Source organism: Orbicella franksi, chromosome 8 (assembly GCF_964199315.1).
Source record: "Orbicella franksi chromosome 8, jaOrbFran1.1, whole genome shotgun sequence".
NCBI lineage: Eukaryota > Metazoa > Cnidaria > Anthozoa > Scleractinia > Merulinidae > Orbicella > Orbicella franksi.
In genome coordinates, this window is record NC_138152.1 from 17,086,972 (window position 1) to 17,099,471 (window position 12,500).

Consider the following 12,500-nt stretch of genomic DNA (forward strand, 5'->3'; position numbering starts at 1 on the left):
CGCTCCATCTAATTTAGTATGCAACATTTGAAATTTTATTTTTTAATCGCTTCGGCAGTTTTTTGATGTTTATCGAATGATATTGCATTAAAAGGCCTTTTTCTTCAACACTGTGTAGTTTTCTCATTATTTTGCGTCGCGATAGTAATTTCTGAACAGTATTTGCGGGGCCTTATTTTCGGCCTGATTTTGCTGCTATCAGACGGAAAAAGTTTGCGGCTCGATATTTTTGGTTTAAAGCGAAACTGAAACAAAAGAAATTCATTTTTAAATAGTATTCGGTAACCTCTTCTTGGGAGATAAAAATCGGCCGACTTTATTTTTTAGCCGGAAATCATCGGTCGTTTCTTAGGCGCAGGGCCTCTTAATAGTGCAGAAGATTGATATGTGTTACATTAAACTTCCAGTTCTCTTTCACTGACTATTTTTGAAAACTTGGTTTAATATCATTGATGTCAATACGGTTCATTGCAGTGTGCCTAACGCCGATTTCAAGTTATGTGTTTGATCCCCGAGTCCAAGTTCCCCGACCGCTGATCAAGGGGGACGCAGCCTCAAGAAACGAGTTGAAAAACCTCTTTCTTATCAAAAAGCTGCACATGCGCATTATTATTTTACAGCACCTTTGACAAGCTAGATATATTGCGTTGCTTGTGTACCTGCAGTGGTAGCAATCTCTGCCGTGCCGTTCTCGTAGTTTCTAAAGAAACACTTGTACACGCCTTGATCAGAGGGACTGAAGCTTGGAATAATAAGCTCTCCCTTGACTTCATCAGCAGTCTTTGTGGTTGTGTTGGTAGAAACCACCATTCCATTCTTACTCCACTCCAGATTGGGCACGGGGGACCCCCGGGCAGCACACTGTAGTGTAACTTTGTCATTCGCCTTTGTTACCGTGACGACAGAAGGTGGTGCAGTGGTAATAACAGGAGCAACTGATATTGAGGTGATCATAACGAAAAAGAAATAAAACTGAGAAAAAAGTCTGCAATGAATGAAACTTTGGTAATGCATTTCAAACGAAATTAAACGCTAAGAAACAACGTGTTATTTTGAAATCATTATATATCACGCAATTAATGCTGTGTTTATCTATACCCAGGCCAGATGTGACTAGTTTCATAATAGTTTAGAATAAACGTTAGGTTTTACAAGTGCTGACTACAACACACAGAGAGCTGTCAAACAAAGATGTAGATACACAACATCAACCGTAATATTTCTATCTTGATAAGGATGTCAAGATTACATCGAAACGTCGTTTCCTAGCATTTATTTTCATTTTCAAACAAATTAAGTATTCACTCTTAGCTTTTGGTTGATTTTAAAACTAAAAAATACTACTTTAGTATTACATGCTTGGGAATAAGGAAATCAAAACTCTCTTTTGCCGGCGCACAGACTGTGTTGGAGTGCCTTACGGAAAAATATTCGGTCTCAGGTCATGGCAATTGGACTGACAACCGAGACTGAACAAATTGTTCTCGCTGCCTCTCACCTGAAGTATGACATGACATTGTGGTTTGATTTTGCACTTGATTAAGCAATATATTCCACCTAACCGTCTAGAGCTCACATAAAGAGGTTTGGAAATCAATTATATAAAATTCAGGGAATGGCAAGTCTAAACAAAAACAACTTGTTTAAAAACAGTCAAATACGGTCCTTAACACTTTCTCCACTTACGAACAGGGTTTACGACAAGCACGATCAGTGCATAGACATGGCCCAAATGGTTTTCTCCCCGGCACATGTAAGGTCCTTTGTCTTCTCGCCGAGTATCCTTGATCACCAAATCTTTTCCAGTCACCACGTGACGGTCAACAGGTAACGGTCGGAATGACCGAGTCCATTCTATCTTTGGCGGGGGATAAGCGAAGATTTTGCACGTCAAAGTCGTCTCCCAGGTTTCGTACCCCTTGTGGTAGATCTCAGGCGCTGTAACGAATCTCGGGGGGACTGTGAGAAATAATAAAGTCGTTTTGAAGCAGAAATCAGTCAAAAGTTCAACAATTAGGCAGTCTTTACTTGTCGATGAGAGTATTGTCCAGACCGAGAATATGTTGACGTTATGTGTGAAAAAAGAAAGCTTTTTTTTTCTAATAGAGCGGTTTTCAATTGAGACTCGTAAAACTAAAACCAAACCAATTACTTAGTAATTAGACTACTCAGCCAATTTCGGCAGTATCAACACCAAAAGCAAAACCAAATTAATTGCCCGATTACTTTCGACACTCAATTGAAAACCGCTCTAATCCACTTTAAATGACACAATCAATTTTCCAAGAGTACAACTTTACACACAAGGTTAGACGTTTTAATACTGGGACAATTTATAATTCTTCTTAAGAATTCTTGTTAATTTGGACTTTTTTTGTGAAAAAAATTGTTTGATTTTAACAACATTAACTACGTAAAGAACAATTCATTTTTATTCAAAATTAGTCTTTTTTACCTTCAACTACAATTTTGACAGTGGTAGAGTCGAAACCCAAAAAGTTCCTGGCCTCGCATCTGTACAAGCCTCGATCACCGAATTGAATACCGGGAAATGTCAACACTCCTGTCATTGCGTTATAGAGGCTATTGTCAAGCTTTTGATCGTTCTTGTACCACGTGATCTCTGGCTTAGGGTAGCCCCTGGAGGAGCAGGGAAAGGAGACATTGCTTCCTTCTTTTGTCGTAAAGCTGGATGGAAGCCCCTTTCTGATCTTTGGAATATCTAGAGTGTAGATAATGGAAGAAAGGAGATTGACTTGGCAGGACTTTTACTAGCCTTGTCTTTGTAATATGACTGGAGGGTTCTTTACAGTGGTGTAAATTAACAACGACCACTGCCCTACAGAAGCGTGCAGGTTGTCCTAAAGAAGCGGAAAAGCGTGTGCGACAATGCCGAAAGCTATTATGGGTTTCAGTCGAGTTGCTTACTAACTAATGTCCAGTGCTACAGTAATAAAAGGCCCAAAAGTCGCTCTCCACGCATGCTAACAAACAACAAAGGCTATTACTACAAACTACGAAGAATAAACACATCTAGCATAAAATTCTAATAGTTTCCCCTTTCTGGCTCTTCCACGTTTAAGATCGTTTAGCAGACCGATCTTTCTAAACGCGTATTCTTTTTTTTTACGAGACAATTTGAAAATGCGCTTTTTGCTACATTGCTGAAGATCAGTCATTGACTCTCTTATATATTTAAGACACAGCAAAACCCGAGTCCCCGAATTGGACAATCGACCAGAACTGTACTTCTAAAGGTGCACCTGCAAGGATGCTCCACGTCACTTACATGATGCGACGAGAGGACATGTTCACTAATTAAGTGGAAAGCGCATCATTTAAAGTACGCAGGAGTAATGTCGCAATCCAATCGAAAGCGTAGTACCTGTGCAGACAGTAAAATAATCAAGTCTTACCTATATCTTCGATCAGCTTTGACGTGTTCCCGGCCAAAGCTTTTCCAGGCCTGCCGCGCGGTCCTTGCCGGCCCCTCTCTCCGGGGGGACCCCTCTTACCTGATTTTCCTATGTATCCTGGGCGACCACGCCGCCCCCGAAGGCCTTCCGGACCCTGGGGCCCACGAGCACCTTAAACCAGAACAACCGAGCGATCAGCCAGCGGTATGGTATCGTTATCAATTTGTGTATGTAAGCACACTGTACCCATCCCCCCTCCCCCCCCCTCCAATCAGTACCTATCAATGTGGTTACAAGTGTTTGTTACCACGTGATGTTGCATGAAAAGACCTGAAGCTATAAAAGGAAGAGTTAGTCGTGTTTATGGTTATGATTTGAAATTCAAAAAGTCTGGAAGACTTCTTCAAATTCTGCATGTCGTCATGTCTTAGAAAAATCGGTAAAACAGTCATCGCTATTTGGTCTCCCTTCAAGAAGTCACTTAATATCTTTGTCTTATTGTTTAAGAAGCATTCCGTGTACAAGCGGAGTTACTTTGCACACGGGCTGCCCAAGCTCTCAATGTTATCCTTTTTTTTTCCTTTTTATGCGAACGTTCAGGCTAACGTGACATATGGCATGTACTATTACATAACGACCGCGGAATTTGACCACGCGAAACATGACTCTCGCCTTGCAGCATATGGCGGTGTTATGTTACAACGGTTTGAATTTATAAAGGTTTGTATGGGAATGCAACGGCTTTGCTTGAAAAGCCAATTATTCTTATATTTTGTGAATAAAATCTATTTACCCTGTTGCTGTGTTGTATTCTTTGTTGTTTGCCAGCTCCTCGGGCCGATTTAACGCGATTTCGGCGAGTTATCGTTCTGTGGGTTTCCACTACTAAAAGAAATAATAATAATAATAATAATAATAATAATAATAATAATAATAATAATAATAATAATAATACTTGTTACCATCGACCAATCAAAATCTTGGTGGGTTTGTCAAATAAATCACGAGGGTACCCGGGGAGCATTTTGGTTTGCGTGTTGACAAATCGTTGCTGACTACCCCCGGTCGGGCTAATTATAGTGACCCAACGTACTATGCGAACCGCAAAAGCGGCAGGTATATTTTGCAGGGTGCAGGGTGCAGGTTGCAGATTGAAATGTAATTATAACTGGAAAACCGCTGGCACTTGAAAGAACGTACAGTTGGTAGAATTACCGTGACTGTTACATGATGCTGTTTACAGTCGCTTAGAAAGGTGGCTTCCACCTAAGTGCCAAACCGGCCGAAGCGATGGGAGGAGAGTATATTTCAATGATTTTAAGCCTGCAATTAATTATTGTTTTTGAAGAAACATCTGAAATATCATCTGAAATATCTGCCGAATTTGGTTTCTTCCCTGTGAGTACCAAAATGAAAGCACACTGAGCTTGCGCTAGTATATTCCGTCGGTTAAAATCTTATATTATTTCATTTCTTTGTTTATTTGCTTCATTTGTGATGGCAATCTTCTGTTGTTGAGGGAAGACTCGAGCCAAATCTGGAATCGATGGAGACATCTGTGGAGCGGCCATCCAGATGGCTTTGAAGAGATTTCACCAGTCTCTGCGTGTCGATCGATAAGTACTTATAGCGGATCGATCGTGTTTTCGATGGACATGAGAACATCGCCCAAACCAAGTGCGATCACAAACATGTTGGGAAGCGTACGAAGTCTCTGGTTTCTGTACACGGCGTAACAAGTTAGAAGATTGCCAAAGAAGGCCTAAATATTAGTAACAGCGTGTTTTCAAAACGTGAAAGAGGCGAACTACTTTATGTAAGAACCCCTGACGAGTATATAGGTTATTAATTATTTTTAGTGCCAGCGGTTTTTCAGTTATAATTAAATTTCAACCTGCAACCTGCACCCTGCACCCTGTAAAATATACCTGCCGCCGCAAAAGTGTCCTAACTTTTGTGACGCGGCTGTTTTCGAATTTGCAAGCGAAGCAATCTCGAAATAAATGTTTCGTAGCGAAGGCGTTGTGGACGGAATCGCGTAGCGAGTGAACTGACATGGAACTTCAACATCTCTTCTTCGATTCTACGGAGGAATTGAGCCGGCAGGGTTATTTTCAGTGGATTTATTCGCCTGGAGCGGCAGGCACTCCGGAAATCAGTGTCCGGCCTTGTCTTTCTTTTAGTAGTGGAAACCCACAGAACGATAACTCGCCGAAATCGCGTTAAATCGGCCCGAGGAGCTGGCAAACAACAAAGAATACAACACAGCAACAGGGTAAGTAGATTTTATTCACAAAATATAAGAATAATTGGCTTTTCAAGCAAAGCCGTTGCATTCCCATACAAACCTTTATAAATTCAAACCGTTGTAACACAACACCGCCATATGCTGCAAGGCGAGAGTCATGTTTCGCGCGGTCAAATTCCGCGGTCGTTATGTAATAGTACATGCCATATGTCACGTTAGCCTGAACGTTCGCATAAAAAGGGAAAAAAAGGATAAAATTGAAAGCTTGGGCCGCCTGTGCATTGCAAACATTTTAGCACTGTTTCGTTCTCAAATGGAACAAAATGGTCGTGATAGTGTCCCGACTCACCTCTCATACAGATGACGTCTTGATCTGTACCATTGATAATCTTTGTTGTGACCTAGATAAGGAAAACAGTAATATGAAGAAATCTAGAGCAAAAACTGAAGTACGTCTTAAACGGGGAAGGCTTAAATTCTTTTCTATCTAGAAGAAAGTAATTTGGCATATGATTGGTCATTTACCGGGCATGTTCCCACTAAATTGATCGACTATTTAATCTTTTTTTTAGTTCTCGACTGAGTGATGAAATCATACTCTCTCGGGCGAACAGACTCACAACTCCACTGAAGTTAACCCTGCAACTATGACAACTGATCAGACTGCAAACACTGTCTGGTGTTATAGCATGATAAGATTTTTGTCACCTGGAGTTAACGATTTAGTCTTTACACTATCAGATTAGATAAAATGATTAAAAATTAAATGCATTCATACATATGATATATTTCAGATAGGTCTACCTTTGCAGAGGCTCCCAGTCCAAATAATTGGACACAAGCATTGTGGCAACTGCTGCAGCTTTTCGATCTTCCGAGGGATCCAACAGACCTTTTTCGTCGGTAAGTTTCATCTCGGTATTCCCCGGATTCAGGTTGATATTCTCTCAACGAGCCACTCTTACACTGAGAAACTTGCTCTTCTAATACTCTTACTTTATAAATGAGGCATCCGACGGAAACAAGACTGAATAAAATATTCACAATCACGGCAACAGCCAGGAAACTGTTACCTCGAGATTTTACGGTCTCCATCGTTGAAAGTGTTCGCTGATGAAACTGAACGTTCAATCTTCTGGGGCTAAAGTAAAATCGAGATTAAGTCAGACAGGAATTAGTTTGTCTCGCTTGGACGTGCCTGGTGAATGATCTTGGCACTGAAGGGGATTTTATCATGTTTCAAACCGTCACTGCATGTGTTTGTGACCAAATAGCTTCCTTATCTCATTTAATAGATAAAGCTATTATAGCTTGTTTAAACTCTCAGGGCCAAGCTAATGGTATAACAACGAAATAACCAAAGCGATAAAATTACTAAAAAGTATGGCAATTTTATTTCCATTTCAGAGGTTTTAACTCATTATCACTTCCTTCTGCAGTGACATGTAACCTTTTGTCATCTAATATCTCATCAGAAGGTAACAGGCCTAACATCAAGCGAGGAAGTAGCGGCGTTTTTGTGGTTCAGATCCTATAGGTTAATAACGCACTCGGTTTATGATGGAAAAATGAGAGTCAAATCGAAAGAAGCAGGAACATAAAACCATAAAGTGACAAAAAAAAAGCTGTCTAACCTAAGTCAAAGTTTTCAGGTAAATACACCTATGGTATGCAGTTTGTGTTCCTGTGTAGCTTAGTGGTTAAATCGTGACGTACACTGAGGAACTTGCAAGAGGATCAGGAGCACGTATTGCGTTTGCGCGGTATCGCGAATCAAGTTTGTGACGCACTTTGCAAACGTTGCCAATTTTATGGCCATTCTTAAAAGTATCTAATTAGCTCATTCTCTGATTTTCCAGCTGGAACTCAACAAGTTCCGCTTGCACTTAAATGCCACTGGAATGAAATTTTTGTGTGTTTTTCTCTTGTAATACCTTAACTAAAATAGAAATAGAAAAGTTTATCCTTCTAGGGCAATTAAAGGACTTAAGGGAATGGAAACTAGCATTTCTATAAGATCGCACGACCTAAGGGAACTTTAACGACTTAATCTTACCTGAGCGAGGGAGGTCTTTCGATCCGCACGGGCTTTATATCGACCGGTTGCTACAACAAGCAAGGCAAATATACATGAATACCTCGTTCTTTGAGCGTGAGAGGCTAAATAACGTCGCGGCCACCAGTGCGCCTAGACAAAGGTTTATAGCTACCAAACATTCCGCAAAACCTGGTTCTTTCAGTGTGACCAACTACAATGATTTATAACGCGTTTTAGGCCAAAGAAAAATGATGCGTTTTAAACGAAAGAAATTTGAAGCAACCAGGACCCATTGACAAAGGATATCGTTCTTTTCGCTCTTGAGTTGTTTCGCTAACGGTCTGTTTCCTAACGTCTCATAGTAATGGAAGTTTAATAAATTAATTACAACAGATTGTGCAAAGTCTACCCCATATACCCTTTATCTCACAAAATTGGGTGCCGATTTTCGCCATCAGCCAATCCTTCGCAATGCCTACCGCAATGCCAATACAGATAACACGTTCATTTGCGGCAACAAACAGTTTTGTCGAACACGTCACTGATACCATGAATAACATTTTAATACTCGTAAAAGAAAATCTAATAATTACGGTCATGAACTGAAGACGGGTCAACTCTTTGTTGTTGGTGAGTCCTAGCTGGGCCTTAGGGAGAGATTTGTATGCTTCCTACTATTTCGGAAAACACTTGAGGAACAAGAGCTAACTGCAGTCTACATCCAAGTAAAACCGGACGATTGTCTTCTTTCTGCATTATCTGTAGTTATTTGTATCAACCTATTAATTTTATACACCTTGAGAGGAGAGAGGCGGCGCGAGTGCAACAACATGGTTTATTTTGGAAGTATTATTCCGTGAGCTTCTGCTGAAGTCAGTTGTTGCGCTGTTGTCTTTCAGTTGGATAACACCTTAAGTAAGCTACGTTTGTGCATCACTCATAAAGGAACGCTGATTAAGATGTTTTGGTCTCTGAAATAGTGTTTAGGCTAAGGGTTTCATAGCTTTTTTTAGGTAGTAAGAGTCCCTGTCCATAAAAATGGAAAATAACTCGGCAAGGGTCGGAAATTTGATTTCGCTCATATTTTCATCGCAGATAAGCTAGGGCATGACAAAAACTACTAGATAGTTTTTTGACAAAATGTCCTTTTATTTCAAAGAAATATGCAAATTACCAAATTCCGTTAAAATCGTCATTTGACGCACCATTTTATTAAACAAGTTTGAGCGCCTCGCATGCAAAACCACATCATTCTTCCGTCTTTAAAACACTCAAATATTTTTGTGCAATGTTTAAATGTGTACTGGGTTGATTTTAGGGAATGTTACGCTGTCTCTTTGGGTGCAAAATAATTAAATTTCGAAGACGTGTATTTTATTAACGTAAAAGTACTTCGTGAATATAATTAGTTTTCACCATGTGCGAAACCTTCAAATGGATTAAGCTTCTGGTGGTTGAATCGCAGAAGGATGGTCTACAGATTCCTGTAAAAATTTCTTTGGGCAAATGATTGTGAGCGACGCCAGAGCTTTTCAAAGTACGTTAAAAATGCAAATATTTGACCATCCGTCGTCAAATTTCAATTTACGGGTTGGACGTACATTTTAGCATGCGCCACATGACTTGACCTATGTTAAGTTGAAATAGACACAGAGCTGATAATTTCGAAATGTTCTAACCTCATGTGCTGTAAAAAGCAGGTCCAAAGCCGATTTGACGTGTTTCTCTCACCATTCGTCGCACATAAAGCAGAAGTTTGCTTTTGTTTACATAAGGTCCGATGTACATCGCCAACTGTCAACTTATTTAATGGTCGAATACCATGAATCTGTGACCCTCTTTCGACACATATGATCACCACTGCATCTAAGTCAAAAACGGCTAAGTCATTTGTAGATAGTTGCTTGCTTTGCACTACAAAATATTACGTTTGATGATCATGGTTAGATGGCTTGAATCCTTGCTTGCAGCGATTCCTTGTTCGTCACGCAATCTGTCATCCCACTTTAGGGGGCAGGGGTAGGACAATTTCTATCCTAATACGTAAGGCTCCATAAGGCTTGGAACCACTGGGAGCACACAATCGCGTTGAGTAGGAAGAGATTAAATTAAGAAATGAAAAGAATGAATAGTTTACCAATACCCCTGTTGTTATCTTTTACTCGACCACCGCTACCTACATGCCCTGCGTAATACTGTAACGCTAAACTCAATTTCAGACTCTTTTCTGCCATCGCCCTTTCCAAAACAAAGTTTTTAAATTTTGCGTGGCCGCTTAAGGTTACTTCAAACCTTCGCGGGGCTACATTGGTCGAATTTTTTTTTGGTTAAGAAAATCAATGTCCGCGAAGCACAAGTTTGGATACATTGAACGCTAGGGGTTCTGTTATTTCATTGGCTCGCGGCTTTTCAAGTTGACACATTCCTCTGTGAAGGCGTGATATGTTTATAAATCTTTAGAAGGTGAAAGCTCGCACTCGCTTTTCGAGAGAATCCCTTCTCTTTAAATGAATTAATAGAGTATGCAGATTCGATGGTTTTCCATGAAATTTGGTCAGAACATTCACTGATAGATATGGAACAAAAGCGTGTCGGCGAATTCCATTATTTTAAATACTTTCCTCGTGGCGGCCTTTAACGCAACAGGTTACGCGAATTTTTCGATAGTCGAACTTGACAGATCTATAAAAAGATAACCAATAGAAACAAAAGAAAATGCTGACACGTTTTCGGAGATTGAGGCTTTGCGATTAACACTGCACAGTTATTTTGCCTGAACGATCGCATTTGATAAACGATTAATTCGCTGGAACATCAGTCAGTCATTTTGGAGTTGACGGCCTCTGCCGCCTTTGGAAAGCAAAATCCAAAACAAAACATAATTTTATCGAATTCTACATTTTATAACCTTCCTGTTGATATATAGTTTATGGGGGTTTCCTTGAAAACAACGCGCGTACGAATTTTTTTCTGGAGGACTCCCGCGAAGGTTTGGAGTAACCTTATAGGGGTAAAGACAATAATGAAACCCTTATCGGAACGACCAAATGGTGGCCGCGGAGGTAACCGGTCAATAGGCGTTTCATTTACAATATTTTACTGACAATAATTTTGGACTGTACTGACAACAGTCCTCTATTTTCTGTTACAAACATACCAATGCCTCGCCACTAAGCAAACAAAATACGTCAAAATGGCATGGCCAGGGCTATTTACTCACGTAATTACAGATTAAATTTAGTTCGTTTTTCTCACGAACTAGACACGTTGTGGTTTCCTATTTTTATTTCAGCTAGTTCCTGCTTCATTGATCTATAATTTGTTTATGGTGATTTTTTAAAAAAATTCTAGTGAGTACAGGCACTAGCTTTATCAGCTGTTGTCTGAAACAAACGTGATTTGGACCGAGGTCACGTACACTATAGAGTACGATTATATAAATATACACATATTATTATATATATGAACAAACAGATGAACTATGATTAAATTGTTTTACTTACCCTGAGAGTGCTCTATACAAAATAGATCCAAATGTGCAGCATATGTCGTGACAGCATTGCGTGACGAACAAATAACGGCTGTAAGATCGTGCTGCGCCGACGCGCTTATCAGCAATGGTCAGCAATCGATCAAACGTAATATTTTGGCGCACTGCAAAGCAAGCAACTATCTACAAATGACTTAGCCGTTTTTGACTTAGATGCAGTGATGTTCATATGCGCAGAAAGATGGTCACAGATTCATGGTATTCGACCATTAAATAAGTTGACAGTTGGCGATGTACATCGGACCTTATGTAAACAAAAGCAAACTTCTGCTTTATGTGCGACGAATGGTGAGAGAAACACGTCAAATCGGCTTTGGACCTGCCTTTTACAGCAAAGGAGGTTAGAACATTTCGAAATTATCAGCTCTGTGTCTATTTCAACTTAACATAGGTCAAGTCATGTGGCGCATGCTAAAATGTACGTCCAACCCGTAAATTGAAACTTGACGACGGATGGTCAAATATTTGCATTTTTAACGTACTTTGAAAAGCTCTGGCGTCGCTCACAGTCATTTGCCCAAAGAAATTTTTACAGGAATCTGTAGACCATCCTTCTGCGATTCAACCACCAGAAGCTTAATCCATTTGAAGGTTTCGCACATGGTGAAAACTAATTATATTCACGAAGTACTTTTACGTTAATAAAATACACGTCTTCGAAATTTAATTATTTTGCACCCAAAGAGACAGCGTAACATTCCCTAAAATCAACCCAGTACACATTTAAACATTGCACAAAAATATTTGAGTGTTTTAAAGACGGAAGAATGATGTGGTTTTGCATGCGAGGCTCTCAAACTTGCTTAATGAAATGGTGCGTCAAATGACGATTTTAACGGAATTTGGTAATTTGCATATTTCTTTGAAATAAAAGGATATTTTGCCAAAAAAACTATCTAGTAGTTTTTGTCATGCCCTAGCCTATCTACCATAAGAATATGAGCAAAATCGAATTTTCGACCCTTGCTGCGAAATTAAGAATTTGTCTGATTTTTACAGGCAGGCACTCTTAAAATCGTTCAAATTTTCTGTACAAATGACAAAGAAACAATGATCTTAGAGCTGATTTTTATGACTGAGAACTTTATCTTCAAACTAGGCTGTTCAAACAGTGAAAAAAGCGTTAGAACGAGAAGTAAACAGCAGGCTTATACTCGCGTAGTGAAGAGTACGTGAAACGAGAACCACTACTGGAACTTACCGGGGCCCAGTGGGACACGGGATTGCATAGGTATAGTTAACCTCTCG

At 39.8% G+C, this 12,500-nt stretch overlaps 1 protein-coding gene across 1 annotated transcript in view; it reads right to left on the reverse strand.

The window, feature by feature from the left end:
* LOC145494719 (uncharacterized) overlaps window positions 1–6,768 on the reverse strand; it is a 16,609-nt gene extending 9,841 nt beyond the window's left edge. The window contains exons 1-6 of the mRNA XM_081474284.1: window positions 6,469–6,768; window positions 6,014–6,065; window positions 3,417–3,587; window positions 2,456–2,722; window positions 1,687–1,959; window positions 660–935 (exon numbers count right to left, since the gene is read on the reverse strand). Coding sequence (XP_081330410.1) covers window positions 660–935; window positions 1,687–1,959; window positions 2,456–2,722; window positions 3,417–3,587; window positions 6,014–6,065; window positions 6,469–6,759 — 1,330 coding nt within the window. The 5' untranslated portion in view covers window positions 6,760–6,768. The remainder of the gene's footprint in view (window positions 1–659; window positions 936–1,686; window positions 1,960–2,455; window positions 2,723–3,416; window positions 3,588–6,013; window positions 6,066–6,468) is intronic.
* Window positions 6,769–12,500: the final 5,732 nt, after the last annotated feature.